General features: G+C 36.0%; 2 protein-coding genes and 1 pseudogene across 2 annotated transcripts; 2 read left to right on the top strand and 1 right to left on the bottom strand.

Moving 5' to 3' along the window:
- The first annotated feature begins 474 nt into the window (after positions 1–474).
- LOC110822877 (UDP-glycosyltransferase 73C6 pseudogene) lies at positions 475–2212 on the top strand (annotated as a pseudogene).
- A 3076-nt stretch (positions 2213–5288) lies between these two features.
- LOC148252801 (uncharacterized) lies at positions 5289–8716 on the bottom strand. Its single transcript, XM_088210378.1, has 5 exons — positions 8608–8716; positions 8276–8482; positions 7996–8102; positions 5463–5536; positions 5289–5370 (listed from the first exon to the last, which is right to left on the bottom strand). The coding sequence occupies exons 1-5, from the start codon at positions 8714–8716 to the stop codon at positions 5289–5291; spliced, it is 579 nt and encodes a 192-aa protein (XP_088066504.1).
- Positions 8717–17036: 8320 nt separating this feature from the next.
- LOC110822685 (UDP-glycosyltransferase 73D1) lies at positions 17037–18850 on the top strand. The gene has a single exon (XM_088209446.1). The coding sequence runs from the start codon at positions 17176–17178 to the stop codon at positions 18718–18720; it is 1545 nt and encodes a 514-aa protein (XP_088065572.1). The 5' UTR covers positions 17037–17175; the 3' UTR covers positions 18721–18850.
- Positions 18851–21109: the final 2259 nt, after the last annotated feature.

Consider the following 21109-nt stretch of genomic DNA (forward strand, 5'->3'; position numbering starts at 1 on the left):
TTTAATTGACAAGTAACACATATTCAAATATCTTAAATTATAACTTTTCAAACATATATTTATTACTATTTTTTTTTTAATAGATATACATACGACATCAATAAATTATACATTTACATCAATTATAAGATAATAAAAAATATTAAATAAATACAGGAATTAAACTATTAAATTTTTTTTTTTTTTTAATTGAAAATGGAACTTTATGTTCAAAAAATCATTTAGTTTCACGATTCTTTTCCACCTCTACAAATATAGCAAAATCCTATCTTTTGTGGAGAGAAAAATGTGTGGATTCCAAATCGTTTTAAAATATTTATATACATATACCTATTAAATTGGAATTTTCTAAATCTAGACTGATATATATGGCCGCTGAATTTGATCTTTAAAAGTTCGTCCTTCAGTTTGGGACCTCATCGTTCTCATGTAATCAAACAAGAATGCTTATGTCTGCTATTGCATCACCCATCCGCTAAAGTGCCTTGGAGACCAAGCTTGAGTCTTCTTGCCTATACATATATATATGCATCTCCACGTACATACATATATCACACTCGACTTGGAGAGTCATTTTAGTCCATCAGTGTCAATCTAGCAGTTCTCATCATCAATCCAGAACTGCCATGGACTCCCATGATAATCAAAACCAGAAAAAGCTTCACTTCGTCTTGTTCCCATTCATGGCGCAAGGCCACATGATCCCCATGATTGACATAGCCAGAGTCTTGGCAGAACGTGGCGACCTCATCACCATCATCACAACGCCTGTAAATGCAGCCAGAGTTGAACCCGTTATAACCCGAGCTGTACAAGCTCATGGCCTCCATATCCGTCTGGTTCAGCTCAAGTTTCCATGTTCAGAAGTGGGATTACCGGAAGGGCTTGAGAATTTCGACATGCTGGATTCGTTTGACTTAGATTTATCCTTGAAGTTCTTCGAAGCGGCCAATATGTTAGAAGACCAAGTTCAAAGATTGTTTGATGAGGAGCAAATTTCACTTCGGCCTTCCTGTCTCATCTCTGATTTCTGCTTGCCATATACCAAAAACATTGCGTCCAAGTTCAAGATACCCAGAATTTCTTTCCATGGATTCAGCTGTTTCAGTCTTTTGTGTTTGGAACGTTTATATTCGTCCAAGATTCTTGACACGGTAACGTCGGATTCAGAGTACTTTGTTTTGCCAAACTTGCCTGATAAAGTTGAATTCACGAAAGCCCAGCTGCCAGTACTCAGTAAAGACACCTGGAAAGAGATGCACAAGAAAATGGGCGATGCAGATAAAGATTCCTACGGGGTGGTGATTAATACTTTTGAAGAAATGGAAGCAGAATACATCAGAGAATACAGAAAGGTGGGAGGAGGCCGCAAAGCGTGGTGTATTGGACCTCTTTGGCTCTGCAACAAGACTGGGTTGGATAAGATTCAGAGAGGTAAGAAAGCCGCCATGGATGAACATCAATTTCTTAACTGGCTTGATTGTCAGGAACCAAGCTCTGTAATCTACGCTTGTCTCGGAAGCATCAGCAATGCCCCACCTGCGCAAATGATTGAACTGGGATTAGCCTTAGAGGCATCAAACAGGCCATTCATCTGGGTAATAAGAAACTGGAAGAGATTAAACGAACTGGAAAAATGGATTATAGAAGATGGGTTTGAAGAGAGGATCAAAGGACGAGGACTTCTAATAAAGGGTTGGGCTCCACAAGTGTTGATATTGTCACATCCCGCCATTGCTGGATTTTTAACTCACTGTGGATGGAACTCCACCATTGAAGGGATTACCGCCGGCTTGCCGCTGGTAACTTGGCCGCTGTTCGGAGATCAGTTTTTAAACGAGAAATTGGCTGTGCAGATTCTGAAAATTGGTATAAGTGTTGGAGCGAAGGAGCCATTCATGTGGGGAGAAGAAGATAGGACAGGAGTTGTGGTAAAGAAAGAAGATATCAAGAATGGTATTGAGAAGGTAATGGATGAAGGTGAGGAAGGGGAAGAGAGAAGACTACGAGCTAAAGAGTTTGCGGAAATGGCAAAGAAAGCTGTTGAAGGAGGAGGATCTTCTTATCTTAACGTCACTAAGTTTATTCAAGATATTATGCAGTACGGACAAAATTAAAAGCCACTCATCTATAGATAGGAAAATTATTATGATTATCATTTTCATTTTCTGAAACAAAAATTCATAATAATCTATTTTGAAATTTATAATTACTCCTCTAATCTTGTTATTATTGATGGAAATAGAAATAAGTCAAATTTTATTTTTATAATTTTTATAGAAAATAAAAATAAAGTAATAGATTTATATTCTCTTTGCACGATGATAATTCGTGGTTAATTAATATATAGTATAATGTTAAAATTATAAAATCTTCTTTGTTTCTACTTTCAAACCGATGGTATAATTATTTGATGGTGTTTTCTTGGTATATTTATTTATATTATTAAATATCTTATCCGTTAGTAAAATTTATTAAATAAATATTTAATCCAATCCAAAAGAACTTTATATTAAATCATACAATTCGCAGCCCAAAATGATCAATTTATGAACAAACAGGCCTTTATAAGAAAAAAAGCCCATAACCCATGAACAGAAACAGCTGAATATATAAAATGTATATAAAAATATATAATTAAATTATAAAATTTGGAATCTTCTTCTTAAAGTAAACATGTACCACACATTCTCAATTGGGCAGTAAGTTGTCATGCACGTTACACGTTCCATTTCGAGTCTATAATTGTATGCGGTCCACAAAGAAAATGCAGTATGATTTAATTGGTTTAAAGACATTGAGGCAGTAAGTCTTGGAAACTTCTACAGACTTGTAAGTCTGCGGATTTCGTTTGTTTCTTTTTCTTTTAGAGGAGGAATTGAAACGTTAGGAAAGAAATTTTGATTATTATAACTGAAAATTTCAAATAACAATTTTAAATTAATTCATACAAGATTTGGTCCACATGTAGAGATATTTCACTATTAGCTAATAAAATATATTGAAATTTAAAATAATAATAATAATAATAATTCATGGCTATTTGGTACGCGGGGGGGGGAACATTATTGTAAGTGTTTTTATATTTAAAAAAAAATTTAAGTTAATATTTTATTAAATATAAATTTAATTAGAGTAACATCAACATATTAAAAATTTTACATAATTTTTTTTGAATTTAATAAAATATTAAATTTAATCAAATTACCATAATTTAATATTAAAAATACAATTATATTTTTGTATGATAGTACAAATATAAATAATGTTATAAGAAATTTTTATAAAATTAAAAATGATTTTGGACGTGCAAAGTCTTTAATTTAATAATTTTCTAGTATTTTATATTTTTCAAATTTTATATAATGTATATTCATAAATAAATTAAATAATACCTCAATTATTTAAATTTTAAGTTAGGTTTGACATGTATATTCAAACTAGCAAAAATTTTGGTCTCACTGAGGATTTGTAGCATCATGTTCCACATAATTGTGACAATTCATAAGATCATGTTCCACACAATTGATGTCATGACTAATTCTAATAATTGAATTATAAAAAAAAAACATTCATAACTCTTAAAACTATAAGGTAAAATATAATTTTTTTAAATATTTTCTCTTATATTGATAAAGGTAACATTTGAACAAAGTTATAAGGTACTTTAGGAGCATAATGAGTTTAAAAACTAAATAAATGTAATTGCTTTATTTTAAATTTTTATTAGAAAATTATAGAATAAAAAATTAAATTTTAGTTTTAATTTTAAGAAATTATAGCATTTCGTATAAACAATATTTAAGTGATTGGTTTAATTAATATACTGTAAAGACCAGAACTTAAATAGAAATAAATTCATAAATTAAATGCAGAAGCGAATAATAGAGTTGGAGTTTACATTCTTTACACAATAGTTTTAAAATACCTAAATAGAGCTTTGAGAATATCCATTCTTAAACACAAACGGTAATTAAAGAAAACCGAATAAATAAATATTTTAAAACAACCTTCACTAGTACTTGAAGGGAGTTCGGGTAGTAAACTACTTATAACTTTCTTATTGATTGGGATTTGGATCTTAGTCTTCTTAATCTAAAATGATTAATAAAAGGGTGAATTACACTAGCCCAGTAAGAATATCACACTAATCACAGATACGAAAAACTGAAGATCGGTAAAAGTCAGAAAAACAACTAATGGAGTTCTTAATTTAATGTAAATACATTTAATATAAAAAAAGTCATTTATTCCGTACTTACGTAACGAGCTTTTCCAAAAACAATATATGGAAATTCATATTCATACAACTTTCTATTTTCATGCATATGATGACAAGAGACAATAATCTTTCATTTTTCCTACTTACTGGTACCCCTAGGGATCCATAGAGATATTCTCCTACTCATGAACCCAATATACAATTTAAACAATTAACCAACCGTCCTCATACCCCGTCCAATAGTGGGTGTCAAATATTCCACCACCTTGATACCCCGTCCGGTATGAGATGTCCCCCTTCTCGTAAACCCAATATCCAATTTAAACAATTATCCGGTCGTTCCCATACTTCGTTCGATAATGAGCGCCAAACATTCCACCACCTCGATACTCCGTCCGGTATAAGGTTGAACCATATCTCCCGAACATTACTGGTAAGTGACTTCCCAGCTCTGTCTGACTTGAGTAATGTTTATGGCAGGGTTCCCTATGTACTGGGTTTGTCCGCCCTTTTTCAAGTACCCAGTAAGCGTTTCATATATATATTTTCATCAATAAAACAACCAACCACGTAATACCAATATCTCATTGTATAATCACATATCAATAAAATGACATTTAAGTAAGCGATTTAACTTATCATAACCAATAATCGAGTAATCAAATAACTAGATAAATCATGCAGGAATAGACCAAATAACCCAGATAATCGAGACGACTATAAAAACTATCAATATAAACATTCACAATATAATAGTAAGCAATTTAAGCAGTACATGCAAATAAACAAGGAATCATGATAAATATGAACTAACTGGTTCTGCCTCCATTAGTAACCTATAATTATTTTTAAAATTTCTTAATTTTTCATAAAAATACAAAATTGTACATCGTTAAGCTACAATTTACCATAATGAAAAATAAGGTGAGGGATCCTTACGTGGATCGATGTTTCGAGACGTCGCACTGTCTACTATACATCCTAACGGGTACCGGGTTTCTTGAATTTTTCTTTATAGAATTCAAAACACTCGTCACATACCTAAAAATACCTCAGAAATCTAAAATCAGTATCCAAAATTCATTCCGACCAATTTTGGGGTTCCGGCACGGTGCCCCTGCCGTGCTTCAATAGTGGTTCGCCTCGGCCTGGCAAGTTTTAGCCAGTTTTGGTCGTATCCCTGCAGAAAAATACGTTAGGGGCCTCGATTGGCTGGAAAATTACAAAAAACAAAACCTACCGGTGTGGGGGAACCTCCGGGTGCAGTGGCACTGCCGATCCTCCTTCACGACTGAGGTTCTTTCTTCGGCTAACCTGCACATAAAAAGAAATTGAACACAATGATTAAAAAATTACGTAAAATGAGAATCGAGAAGGGGCTCGTCAGAGGAGTTTTGGTCGCGGCAGCTCCGCTGGGCTTTGTCCGTAGTTTTCGGCTCATCCACCGTCCATTTTGCTCTGATTTGACCACAGGGGTGCTTGAAATCGAATTTCGGACGGGTAAGAATTTTTTTTACCTTTTTTGGCGATCGATGGTGGCTCCAGTGCGGCGGCGGTCGGCCTCTTTCTCCGGCATCTAATTTTTCTTCTCCGGCGAGAGCTGACAGCTACAGTTTGGTTTTCCATGTGATTCCCATTTGATGAGAAATAAAAAGAAATATCAAAAATTCAAGTGGCTGAAGCTAAAGCAACTACTTTCGAAGTAACAAAAAGAAAAGCAACGACTGGAGTGGGAGAATCAGAGTTGAAAAGAGGATTCCTCACTTCTTTCTCTCATTCAAAACTGTGCATGAGACTTTCATCTCGCACGGCTCCTAAGTGATAAAAGTAAAGAAGAACTCATCTTCTTTCTTTTTTTATTACCTTCCTCGCGTATGTATAAGATCAAATCCATTTGATTTCTAAAACGGATTACTAATCCTTAACTTTTCGAGGAATCCTTCATCAGTGGTTGTGAATGACTGATTTTTTTCAATCTTTTCGACTTTGGTTCCGTAAGAGCAAGTCAGAAAGATTGAGAAATAGATGCATTGGTAACTTGACTTGGGTATACATAGAGGAGGAGAGAGGACAGGCCACTACCATAACTTAAACCATGACTTGCTTATTTAAGTATTGGGATTATTGAGCAGAGAAGCACTTAATGATAAGTGAGATTAAAAGGGAATTCACTCAGGAGCCGCCTTCACATGGCATTCTAATCGCTCCAAGAAGCTAGTAAAACAAGCACTCAATTACGGCTTACTACTCATCTTTGAATCTCTTTCATAAGAGGTTTTTTTGAAGGAGCTGAAACATCTATCACGATCGATATCTTTCGTCCGATCATGCCTAAGGAGGAAATGAATCTAGACTGTCCATCACAGTTTGATCTCGGTTGTCTGATCGCGCTTAAGGGAAAAAAAATTTGGGTCATCCATGCGCGCGGGATCGATCCTGGGCCATCCGATCGCAGGGCATGCAGATAGCCCGCGTGGCCTCCCTCGTGGCACCGACGTTAACGTGCCTTGCAACGTGACGTGATCTGCTTCGTCGGGGTTACTGATTGGGCAGTCCTACATGGGACAATTTTTTCTATTTGTACTTTGACCTCTATTTCTAATTTTTCTTTCAAAAATATCATTTGAACCCAAATTTTCACTCATTTTTTCCAAAATAATTTTCAATTACATTCCTAACCTATTTTTTCAATAAATTCAACAGAAATTAAATTAGATTAATTTATAAATAAATTTATATTTATTTTTAAATGCTAAAATTGATCCCGGACTAAATTTCGAACCTGGGTATTACAGCTCTCCCCTCTTAAAAAGAAATTTAGTCCCTCAAATTTGTCACCCTCTCAATGAGTCAAATAGTTGAGGATATTGGGCTCTGAAGTCTGATTCTAACTCCCATGTGGCCTCTTTCTGCATGTTAATTTGCCATAGTACCTTGATGAATGAAATTTCTTTATTGCGGAGTACTCTGCTCTTTCGGTCTACAATACCCATTGGAACCTCCTCATAGGATAGATCCTCTTGGAGTGAAAGGAGCTCGTGGGCCAAGATGTATGAGGGGTCTGAGTTGTACTTGCATAGCATAGAGACATGAAACACATTATGAACCCTGGATAGCTCTGGAGGTAGTGCTAGTCTGTAGGCGGCAGTACAAATTCTATCTAAGATCTCAAATGGCCCAATGAATAGGGCGATTTAATTTCTCCATCTTACCAAACCTATTGATTTTCTTGAAATGGGTGACCTTGAGGAACACTCAATCAATTTTCTCAAATTCTAAATTTGAAATCTCTCCTCCAGGTGTCCGCATAACTCTTCTGTCTGCTCTAAATCATTTGGATGTTCTTCATGATCTTAACTATCTTGGTTACAGTCTCATCCATAAGATTTGGACCGAATAATTTTCTATCACCCATCTCTTCCCAATAGATCGATGATCTGTATGGGCGGCCATACAATGGTTCGTACGGAGCCATGCTGATACTTGTCTGGTAGCTGTTATTGTAGGCAAACTCTATTAAAGATAAGTGATCATCCCAATGACCCCCTAAAGTCAAGAACACAAGCTTAGAGCATATCCTCCAGTATGAGAATCGTCCTCTCTGATTGTCCTTCGGTCTGAGGGTGAAATGCAGTACTAAGAGATAGTTTCGTTCTTATAGTTTGCTGAAAACTAGACCAAAATTGAGAAGTAAACCTGGAGTCTCTGTCGGATACTACTGTCATTGGCACTCCATGTAACCTGACTATCTTTCAGATATACATTCTCACTACCTTATCTAAAGGGTCGGTCATCTTGATAGCCAAGAAGTGAAAAGACTTGGTGAACCGGTCGATAATTACCCCAATGACATCATGTCTTGAGCGTGCCCTAAACAACCCTGTCACGAAATCCATTGTGATATATTCTCACTTCCACTCCGGTATCGGTAATGGCTGAAGTAGCCCACTTAGGCGTTGATGGCTGCCTTAACCTATTGACATATTAGACATTTGAAAACAAAGTCGGCTACCTCTCTTTTCATCCTGTTCTACCAAAACCAGAATCGCATACTTTGATAGATTTTAGTGCTTTCGGGATGTATGATAAACTTTGAGCTATGAGCCTCTGTCATAATGTCCATTTTCAGTTCACTGTTACTCATATCTTGAAATCTGAGCAACCCATCAGTAGAGACCTGAAATTCTGAATTTATTTCCTGTTCTGCATCTTTCATGAGAGCTGCTAGGGTGAAATCGGCATATTGAGCTTCATTATTCTCTAGATCAATTCAAGTTGAATAGTCAAGTAGGGCAATCATGTAACTCTCTTCAAGTCCTGAAGTCGTATTTGTTGTGCGGCCCCTATTATCCTGCATTTCGAAACCATTAGGTAAGCTAACATACCTACACTTTTTCTACTGAACACGTCGGCTACTACATTGCTCTTGCCCGGGTAATACAAAATGTTGCAATTGTAGTCCTTAAGGAGTTCTATCAAACGTCTCTGATGCATGTTGAGATCTTTTTGAGTGAATATGTGTTTCAAGCTCTTATGGTTAATATATATCTGAAAAGTCTCCTCATACAAGTAGTGGTACCAGGTCTTCAAGGTGTGGATAATAGCAGCAAATTCTAAGTCGTGGGTGGGGTAGTTTTAATATGATTCTTCAACTACCTAGACCCATAGGTTATGACCTTCCCATACTGCATCAAAACACAACCCAACCCCATGTAGGAGACATCAATATAAATTGTATATCCACATGTCCCACTTGGTAAAGCTAACACAAGTGTTGTAGCAACTGCTTCTTTAGTTCTAAAAAATGTCTTTCACAGTTTTTGTTCCACTCAAACTTAACGTCCTTATTTGTGAGCCGGGTCAAAGGAGTGGCTAGGTTAGAAAATCCTTTCATAAACCTGCGGTAATAACCTGTCATTCTTAGAAAGTTATGAATCTCCTTAATCAATGTCAATCTCTCCCAACCAAACACTGCCTCAACTTTTTTGGAGTTCACTGACACTCCACCCGTATTATGATGTGTCATATGAAGGTAATCTGCTCGAGACAAAACTCACACTTACTCAATTTTGCATACAACTTCTTTTCTCTGAGAACCTGCAAAACTTGAGTCAAGTGGTGAGCGTGTTCCTTTCTACTTTTTCAATAGATCAGGATATCATCGATAAATACAATGACGAACTGATCTAAAAATTGTCTGAAAACCCTATTCATTAAGTCCATAAAAATTATTGGTGCGTTGGTTAGTCCAAATGGCATGACCAGGAACTCGTAGTGTCCGTACTTAGTTCTGAAGGCTGTCTTGAGAATGTCCTCTGCCCTGATCTTTACCTGATGGTAACCTAAATACAAGTCTATTTTAGAGAAGATCTGGGCACCCTATAACTGGTCAAAAAGGTCATCGATCCTGGAAAAGGGGTACTTGTTCTTGATCGTGATCTTGTTCAATCCCCTGTAGTCAATACATAACTTTAATGTCTCATCCATTTTCTTTATAAATGTGACTTCAGCACTCCAAGAGGACACACTATGTCGAATGAACCCACTATCTTGAAATTCATGAATCTATTTCCTTAGCTCTTCAATCTCAACATGATTCATGCGATAAGGGACAATCGAGATAGGTTGGGTATCTGACTGAAGATCTATAGTGAACTCAACTTTTCTATCCACTGATAGCCTGAGTAGTTCATCAAGAAACATATTTGGGAAGTCTCGAACTACTAGTATCTCTTGAATGCAAATTTCTTTCTTAAATTTGCCTAGTATAGAGAAAACAACCGAGTTAAAGCACTTTGTAATAAGAAAATTGTCGTGAGGGAATAATATTTAAAATTTTTATTAACTTGTATTTGACTCTTCATTAGGAGGGTTGAATACAAGTTTCTTGTTAAAATAATCTACGGTGGCGTGATACGTCGCTAGCCAGTTCATTCCTAATATTACATCAAAGTTCTCCCGTGTCAATCTCTATTAGGTCCACACTCAATTTTTTATCTGCTATGTTCATGATACAAGTTATGTATATAACCTCTGCTAGTAGTGTCCTACTCCTAGGAATAGACACAAGCAACACAGAATCAAGGCTTTTAAGTAATACATTCAAGTTTGTTGTAAAAGTATGTGAGACAAATAAATGTGAAGCATTAGTATCAATCAAAATATGTGTAAGGTGATTACAGATAGTGTACGTATCCTGTATCACGTCTGGGTTAGCTTCAGCATCCTACTGAGTGAGGTTGTAAGCTCTACCCTAGATAGGAGGTTCGATCTAGTTCTGATTTCACGGGCACTCTCTCGCTTAATGTTGAGCACTCCCACATATGCGGCAAGTATTATTGATGCAATAGTAGGGTTGATCCCCATGATCCTTGCCACAGTGCTGGCAAGTCCTATTGCGTCCTGTTACCAGAGCCCGAGGAAGAGCTTGAGTCACTGGCCTAGGTCTCTTGTTCTGTTAAATCGGTGCAATGGGTGCTAGTCTGTAGTGTGAAATTGGAGTATGGAATTCCCCACTGCTAAAGAAAATATGCAAAAGTTCTTCTCCACTGGTTGTACCTTAGCCAGAATGCTTGAGTAAGTACTGAGCTCGAACATGTACAGATGTTGTCTAATCTCACAAATGCCCCACTTAAACTTCTTTGTCTTTCTGCCTTCATCCATCATGCTCTCAGGAAAATACCAGCCCAACTCTAGGAACCTTTGGATATTCTCTGACACAGTCACCATGGACTAGGTGTGCAAACTCCATTTCTTTCAGATACCGGAGGTGCTCTGGGAGGTACTCTATATTGAAGGTCATCAGGAACTATTCCCAAGTGACTGAAATGGGTAGGGTGGCCTGCTTGAGCTGCCACCAGCGACCTGCATCTCCCACAAGCATGTAGGTGACAATTACATTTGTTCAGAAACCACCCCAAGAGTCGCGAAAGCCTTCTCTGTCTCAGCTAACCAGTACTCGGCCTCTTCAAAAGAGGATTCTCCTGCAAAAGTAGACGAGCTTAGTCTTTTGTACCTTTCAATATATCATGGGTCCATCCTCCTTAAAAATTACATTATGTTAGGAGTTCATTGATGAGAAGTAGTTGGGAAAAGTGTGAATCAAGTTCCTATAATGATGAATATAAATATAATTAAAATTCCTGAGACGTTATACATTTATGTATTGACAAGACCATTCACTATTTTTGGTTCAAATAAAATAGACAAACTGGAGGACATGTTTATATGTAGGTCTCTGCACCCTAGAGTGTTGGGCCACGTCTTCAATGGTGATGCAATAGTTTTTTATGCTTGTTAATGTAGTGCTTGTAACAAAAATAATTGTGACAATTCATCATTTTGTAATGCCCCTTTTGTTTTTATTGGACTCTTAATTCTTTTCAAGCATCTAGCTATTGTCCAAAATGTTCTTCTTATTGCTGTAAGTTTGGTGCTAGCTGATGTTCTTGCTACTAGTGCAAAAAAAAAAACACTAATATTGTGGCTTTTGACAATTCTCAATCACAAATATCTCAAATATATTATCAGGTTTATGGTCTTGCATTCTTTCTTATGTAATCTTCTTTCAATTTCATTTTGTTAGTTTTGTAAACTATTTTTTTTCCCTTTCCTAATTAGTCAGGAGGCAGCATCATCATAGTTGCCACAGAGTGTTCCTATTAGTCCATATGAGGATAACTATCAGCAACCTTTTAATTCAACCTATGCAGTTGGGTATACTCACCCCACATCATATCTGACTCAACAGCCACATACTATGTTTATGCCCCCCAGCATCAGTAAGTTCCTCTGGTATTTTGCATTCTTAGAATCTTTTAATAGAGTTCGTAAAACTTTTCTGGTATTTGTTACTAGTTGAACTTGACTGTTCTGAATGTGTGTTTGGGCTTCATATGAAGTGTATAGGCTTGGAATTAGTCTGCGTAGGGTGTAGTTTAGTCTATGGTGTAGGATATGGGTGAATGTGATTTCTCTCCATCAATTTCCTGTGCGGACCATGCTTAACGAATCTATATATATATATTGAAATATAAAGTATGAATTATATTGATATAGGAACCAAGGGGATGGCGCACATGTATAAAATTTACAAATATCAACAAGTTCTGTTTAAATCCTCCTTAGACAAAGAGGATGACGATGTAACAAAAAACCAGGGGTTAGGAACCATTTATTTTTAAAAATATCAAAATCATTTACATCCTCAACCCCATAAAAAATCCTTCTATTTTTCTCATTCCAAACCAACTAGATATAGATTTTCAGAACTAAAGAAGGTGAACATCTAACGCAATCCTTATTTTTGCATTTAGAAAATTAAAAATTTATTTAGTTGTCCTTTATTCAAGTGATAGCTTTTGATCTTCTCTAATAATTTTTTAACATAAGATAAGGTTGTTTCAGTTATTGTGAAATATGCTCTTTTTATGCATTGATTTATTTTATCTTTGCTCCTACTTCTACTTCTGTTACCACTCGGTCAACCATGAGAACAACCTTTGTTCTTTCAACTCCCCTGAGGTTGAGAAATGTTGATAAGTGTCAACAGCCAACTTTGAGTTCTCAATTATATCATGTCCGTATATCTACATTTTGTTTCCTATCGGAAGGTATGAATATCATGTTGTAACTGTATACTGAAATATTTTGCATTTTTGCTCAAGGAACTGCTAAACCTATATATCCTATACCATCTACACCTGTTTCCTAGGACCTGTTTCTTCTCAAATTGGCTAACTTCCTGGTTCTAAAATGTCATAGGTTATTGCTCCCACTCCCACACCTCTTGGGTTTATGTCAATGTCTAGTACAAGTGTTGTTCTTAGACCTAGATTAGGTCCAATGCCATCAATGCAACAAACTAATCCAACTCAGCCAACATCTGTGCAACAAAACATTATGCTTACAACTACACCTCTGATAGTGCAGAATGCTGACACTTCAGATGTTTTGAGTAATTTCTACTTCTCATTGTTTTGGTTAATAGTACATGGAACTTTTTGAATTTATTGTCTTAGGTTTATGCAAGATGACAGTGACTATTAATAAGGCACTTCCCTATTTCCTATTGTTGCAAAATTCACAAGACTTTTCAATGAAATATCAGAAGCACTTGGAGGCTTCCCTGCAAATCTAGCAAAGAAGTGTGAAATAGAAGACAATTCAAGGAAAATAGGTGCCTTATTTGCCAATCTCAATAATGGGTAAATTTCTAAAAATGTAGCTGATAAGCTTGTCAAGCTTTGAGAAGCTCTGAAAAATAATGATTTTCGTACTACCCTACAAATACAGGTTTAACTTCTAGAAATACAAGATTTATCATCATCACCATCATCATCATCATCATTATTATTATTATTGGTGTATATATGAGTGTTGACAACTGAAAATGGTGTTGTTATGTTTTGATTTGCAATAGGTGCTTCTTACCACTAATGAGGGGGATGAATGCAACTTTTAGCTAGCAACCTTAAAGTGAATGATCAAGACAAGATAGAACGTAAGGTGAAGTATAAAAAATTTTAAGTGTGACAACATCATTTTTTTGTTAATTTATGTTGGAAAAATGATTTAAAATTATGAAAATCATAAATTGTCGGTTACGAGTGAAATTATAAATTAGCTGTGGAACAAAAAATATTGCTAGTTTTTTTCTTTTTCTGGCTCTGATACCAGATGTACAAATAGAGTAATAAAAGAATTATACTGAACTCAAGTGAGTTTTGCTTATGAAATTAGTATGCTTAAATAGGACAAAAATAAGCAGACGCTATTAAAGATAAATAACCACTAACTCACTAAGAAAACCACTAATCCACTAATTTGCATTTCACAAGAAATGATTGAGCGATAGTTCATATTTGGTGTTTCTTAAGTTTTGTGTAAGGAATGGTTCGGAGGAACGTGGCTCTGATTCCAACTGTAGAGACTCGAAACTTAAATAAAAATAAATTCATAAATTAAATGCAGAAGCGAATAATAAAGTAATAATAGTTTTAGAATACCAATAAGGCTATGAGAATATCTCTTCTAAAAGACAAACGGTAATTAAAGAAAAACAAATAAATAAATATCCTGAAACAACCTTCATTAGTACTTGAAGGGAGTCCGGATAGTAAACTACTTATAACTCTCTTGCTGATCGGGATCTTAATTTTGGTCTTCTTGATCTGAAATGGTTAATGAAAGGGTGAGCTACACTAACTCAATAAGAATATCACACTAATCACATATACGAAAAATTAAAAATTGATAAAAATCATAAAAATAACTAATGGAGCCCTTAATTTGATGTAAATACATTTAATATAAAGAAAATCATTTATTTCATACTTACATAATGAGCTTTTCCAAAAACAACCTATGGAAACCCATATTCATATCACTTTCTATTTTCACGCATATGATAACAACAGACAATACCCTTTCCTTTTTACCTGCTTACTGCTACCCATAGGGGTCCATAGAGATGTCTCTCTGCTCGTAAATCTAATATTCAATTTAAATAATTAACTGATCGTTCTCATACCCCGTCCGATAATGGATGTCAAACATTCTACTACCTCGATACCCCATCAAGTATGAAGGTAAATCATATCTCCCAAACCTTACTAGTAAGGAACTTTCCAGCCTCGTCCGATTGAGATAACGTTCACGGTAGGGTTCCCTATATACTATGTCCGTTCACCCTTTTTCGGGTACCTAATAAGTTTTTCACGTACAGATTTTCATCAACAAAACAACCAACTACGCAATACCAATATCGCATTGTATATTCACATATCAATAAAACGAAATTTAAGCAAGCGTTTTAATTTATCATAACTAATAACTGAGTAATCAGATAACTAGATAAATCATGCAGGAATGGACCAAATAATCTAGATAGTTGAGAAGACTATAAAAACTATCAATGTAAACATACACAATGTAATAGTAAGTAATTTAAGCAGTACATGCAAATAAACAGGGAATCATGACAAATGTGAACTAACCAGTTCCGGCTCCACTAGTAACTTGTAATTATTTTTAGGATTTTCTAATTTTTTTATAAAAACATGAAATTATACATTGTTAAGCTTTAATTTACCGTAATGGAGAATAGGCCCTTACCTGGATCGGTGTTTCGAGACGTTACGATGTTTACTATGCCTCCTAATAAGTATCGAATTTTTTGAATTTTTTCTGTGGAATCCAAAATATTCGTCACATACCTAAAATACTCCAGAAATCCAAAATCAGTGTCCAAAACTCATTCTGGCTAATTTTGGAGTTTCGGCACGGCGCCGCCACTGTGCTCTAGTGCTAGCTCCGCTGCCCACGGCGGCAGTTTGCCTCGGCCTATCCAATTTTTGCCGGTTTTGGTCGTACCCCTGTAGAAAAACACGTTAGGGGCCTCGGTTGGCCGAAAAATCACAAAAAATTAAACTTACCAGCTTGGAGGGGGGGAAGGGGGGCGACCTTCGGGTGCGACGGCTCCGCTGGTCCTCCTTCGTGACTGATGTTTTTTCTTCGGCTAACCTGCACAGAAAATAATGATGAACACAATGATCAAAAAATCACGTGGCATAGAAATAAGGAAGGGGCTCATCAGAGGGGTTTGGACCACGGCAGCTCTGCCAGGCTTTGCCCGCATTTTCTGGTTCACCTATCGTCCTTTTTGCTCAGATTTGGCCACATAGGTACTCAGAATCGAATTTCAAGTGAGTAGAGAGAATTTTTACTTTTTTTGGCAGTCAGCGGTGGCTATAGTGCGATGGCAGTCGGCCTTCTTATCTGGTATCTAGTTTTTCTTCTCTGGCAGTGGTTGGCGGCTAGGGTTCGAGTTCCTATATGATGCGATGTATTTATATCCATCCCCCGTTGATCTAAGCCATCTATCGGGATCGATGTCGTCCGTCCGATCGCGCCTAAGAAGGAAATAAATCTAGGTCATCTATCGCGATTTGATCTTGGTTGTCTGATCGCGCTTAAGAGAGAAACAAATCCGAGCCGTCCACGCGCGCAAGATCAATCCTGAGCTGTCCGATCACGGGGTACGCGGATCGCCTGCGTGGCCTCCCGCGTAGCACCGACGTCAGCGTGCCTTACCATGCAGCGTGCTCCGGTTCGTCGGAGCTGCTGACTAAGCGGTCCTACATTATACAATTTTTTTATTTGTATTTAACCCTTTATTTTTAATTTTTCTTTCAAAAATAACTTCCGAACTCAAATTTTCACCAATTTTTCTTTAAAAAAATTTCAATTATATTTGTAATCTATTTTTTCAATAAATTCAATAAAAATTAAATTAAATTAATTTATAAATAAATTTTTATTTATTTTAAATGCTAAAATTGATGTCATAATAAATTTCAGATCCAGATATTACATATATATTATAAAATTAATTTATAATATTTAATTTCATAAAATTAATAATTTTACTCATTATTATATATATTTATGTGAATTGTAATATGCAAGAAACAAAGTTAACTATAGGTTATATATATATATATATATATAAAGGAACAGCGTCAATACCTATAGTTAACTTTGGTATATATATATATATATATAAAGGAACAGGGTCAATACCTATAGTTAACTTTGTTATATATATATAACCGCATTCAGTACGCTACGCCCCTACCTATTTGACCAAATCAACTATAATTTAAGTCTAGTCCAGCCGAAATGCAGCAATATTGTATCAGAGGGGACTCGAGTAAACGGTTTGTATCTATATATATATATATACGTACACATGTATTATTAATATATTTACATATATATATTTGTAAGCTTAGATTGTATCGGTGTACAAAGTGGTGACCGATTCAAAGTCAAGCGTTTTCAGGTACATGACTTGCTCAACATGACGATATTCATTATTCAATTAATTAATCCGATCAAGTCACCAAATTTGGGCTCTGCAAATTCCCACCACCTTCTTTCAATTTCCAGCAATGGCATCATCGACGCGCAGGCCACTTCACTTTGTTCTCATACCGTTAATGGCGCAAGGTCACATGATCCCCATGGTTGACATGGCTAAGATTCTCAGTCAGCAAGGCGTGATTGTCAGCTTCATCACCACTCCTCACAACGCTTCAAGATTCAACACAGTCATCGACCGAGCCAAATCAGAATCATCCGCCGAACTCCAGCTAGTCCAGATTCCATTTCCATGGCAGGAAGTCGGCTTACCTCCAGGCTGCGAGAGTCTCGACACCCTCTCTTCAAAAACCCTACTTGACAAATTCTACAAAGCACTCGGAATGCTTCAAAAACCCATTGAAGATTTTCTTCAGAAAAACGACCCTTTACCCATCTCATGCATAATTTCAGATAAATGTCTTTACTGGACATCATCAACAGCTCAAAAGTTTAACGTTCCTAGAATCGTGTTTCATGGAATGGGCTGTTTTTCACTGTTGACTTCTCATAATGTCAAACTCTACAAGCCTCACCTTTCAGTTTCCTCAGACGCTGAATCGTTTCTGGTGCCTCGATTGCCGCACAAGATTAAAGTAACAAAGGCTCAGTTACCCGGAGAATTTATCAGTCTAAATCCTGATATGGATCATGTTCGGGAGAAGATGAAGGAGGCTGAAGAAACAGCTTTTGGTGTTGTAGTAAATACCTTCACTGAACTAGAACATGGCTTCGCCGAGGAGTATAAGAGATCTATTAACAAGAAAATATGGTGCATTGGGCCGCTTTCTGCATGCAATAAGAAGAGTTTAGACAAGTTTGAAAGAGGAAACAAGGCGAGAATTGACGAGCAGAAATGCTTAGAATGGCTTGATTCGATGAATCCCGGCTCAGTAATTTACGCTTGTCTGGGAAGTCTCTGCCGGCTGGTTCCACGGCAGCTGATAGAACTTGGGTTAGGTTTAGAATCATCAAATAGACCATTCATCTGGGTGATTAAAACAGAAGAGAAATCCCATGAGGAGTTAGAGAAATGGCTGGAAGATGATAAATTTGCAGAGAGAGTAAAGGACAGAGGACTCTTGATCAAGGGATGGGCACCCCAGATTCTGATACTATCTCACCGAGCCATTGGAGGTTTCTTGACTCACTGCGGGTGGAACTCGGTTATAGAAGGGATATGCTCCGGAGTGCCGATGATAACTTGGCCATTATTCTCTGAACAGTTCTTGAACGAGAAGCTGATCGTCGAGGTTTTGAAGATTGGTGTTCGAATAGGTGTGGAACTCCCTGTGAGATGGGGAGACGAAGAGAAAGTCGGCGTGTTGGTGAAGAGAAATGACGTGGAAAACGCCATTGATGAGCTCATGATGAGCAGTGGAAGAGATGATGAGTTTGAAGGTGAAACGCGGAGAGATCGAGCGAGAAAGCTTGGGGAAACGGCGAGGACGGTCATGCAAGAGGGAGGATCTTCTTATCTGAATGTGCTGAGTTTGATTGAAGATGTTTTGACGCAATCCGAACTGTCGGCCAAGAATAATGAAGATCAAAGCTTTGATTTTGGGAATAAATTATAACAATGTTGAATAAATTTTTAGATAAATAATTTTTATTAGTGTCAATTGCTAATTGATTTAATAATTTTTATTATGTAAGTTATTATCATAATTTGTTATTAAATAATAGATCCTAAAGTGATCTTATCAATATAGAATGTATAATAATTTACAGAATATGTAATACCCAGCTGGGTACAAAAAAAAAATTCTATGGAATATATATATATATATATATGTATATGTATATGTGTATATATATATATAATTAAACAAAAGAAAAAAAAAACTAAAGAAAGAAAGAAAAGAATAACCCAGAGTGTCCTCTCGGAGCAGAAGAAGAAAACATTACACTCTGGGAGCAGAAGAAGAAAACATCGTGGCATATAATATATATATATATATATATATATATATGTATATTTATATATAATTAAGTAACAAAAAAAAAAAGAAAGGAAGAAAAAAAAATAGATAGAGAAGAGAGAGGGCCGAGCGGCATCCACGAGCGAGAGAGAGAAGGATCGCAGGGTGTTGCGCGACGCTGCAATCGAAGGAGAAAGAAAGAGGAGAGCAATCGCCATCAGTTAGAGAGAGAAAAAGAGGAGATAGAGAGAAGACACGCGGTGGATAGAGAGAGAAAGAGAGAAGAAAGAAGAAAGAAAAAAAGAGAGGGAAGAAGAGTTGCCGGAAAGGAGGAAGAAGAAGAAAAAAAAAAGAAGAGGAGCCGCGGGAAAGGGGTAAGAAGAAAAAAAAAGGAAAAAAAAAAGAAGAGAAAAAAAAAGAAAAGAAAAGAAAGAAAGAAAAATAAAGAAAGAAAAAAGAAAATAAAAGAAAATAAAAATAAAAGAAAAGAAATAAAAAGAAATAAAATGAATGAAGAAAAATGAAAGGGCGGCGACCCAAATGATGCGCCACATTAGACATTGCATGCTGATTCGATCACCAGCCCTTGACATTTTCAGTGATACGTGTGTGATGGCGCATGGTGGCGCTAACGATCGGCACGGCATGTTCGAAGGTAAAATATATTTTTAATTTCGTGTAATATAGTTTCTAAAATTATTAATAATTTAATATATATTTTTTCTATTATAAATAAAAAAAACTATCCAAACAGTATTCGGATTTTCGAAAGAACCGTAAACCGAGATAGAAAGAATTTTCAAAATTTTCCTGATCACATAATAAGTAAGAATTATGTGTATTATGTAACGATCCCGAAAATTCAAAAGGAAATACATATAATAATCTAAGTGCGGAAGCGAAATAAAAGATTAAGGTTAATATCACTTACACAATAACTTAAAAGTACTAAACAATATCACGGAATAAGTTCTTTAAAAGAAATACGAGAAATAAAAAAAATAAAGGAAACTATAAAGTATCTAGTATCTACTCGCCGTCTTCTTGTGGATCGGGCTCGAGAACTCGGTCTTCCTGATCTAAAATGGTTAAATAAGGAATGAGCTACACTAGCCCAGTAAGAACATCACACTATATCACCGTCACAGAAGCAAAGATTGGTAGAAAACCGAAAACAACCAATGGAGTACAAATTTTAAACCAATACAGTTATTTAAAATAAAACCACTTACCTTTTTTCTTACCCTTGGAGAACCTGTGAAAACAACTTATAAAGACAATAACATCATGCAGATCACAATTTCATGCATAATCAATAACATAAAATACATCATAAATCCGTATTCATTAACAATAACTAATTATCACCGTTTCTCATTTTTACCAGTCTACTAGTATCCATGGGGATCCATAGGGGTCCCCTCTACACGTGAACCATTCTCCTTAATAATCTTAATTCCATGGCCGTCCCCATACCCTGTCCGATATGAGCACCAAAATAATAAATCTCAATACTTCGTCTGGTATGAGGGTGAAGTGGGCCGTCTCCATACCCCGTCCGGTATGAGTGTCAAATGACCAAGTCTTCATACCCCGTCCGGTATGAGATAACGTTAACGGTAGGGTTCTCTATGAACCCGGTCCGTCCACCATCTCTCAGGATATCTAGTGATACTTTCATCTTATCCATTTATCAAATCACATCTCATTCCTATTTGTCCTTAGTCTCCGTTACCAACTCAAACATGAATATATAAAAAAGTAACTTGCATCCAACAAAGCAAGCATATCTTATATTTTCAAAATCAAACAGTAGTGAAGTAAGTAGTGATACATGCATTTAAAATCATAGAATAGATAGACCAGATACCATAATGTATTTAAACTGTAAAATAAATCAAACAGGAATCGACAGAGAAAAATATTCGGTTCGGGCTCCATTAGCAACCATAATTAATTATGCATATCTATTTAATTTGTACAAAATACAATATTATCATTTATTCATACTTCAATTCTATGATAGGAAATAGGGTGAGGGATC

The sequence above is a fragment of the Carica papaya genome, chromosome 8 (genome assembly GCF_054855325.1).
Source record: "Carica papaya isolate Zhongbai chromosome 8, ASM5485532v1, whole genome shotgun sequence".
Taxonomy (NCBI): Eukaryota; Viridiplantae; Streptophyta; class Magnoliopsida; order Brassicales; family Caricaceae; genus Carica; species Carica papaya.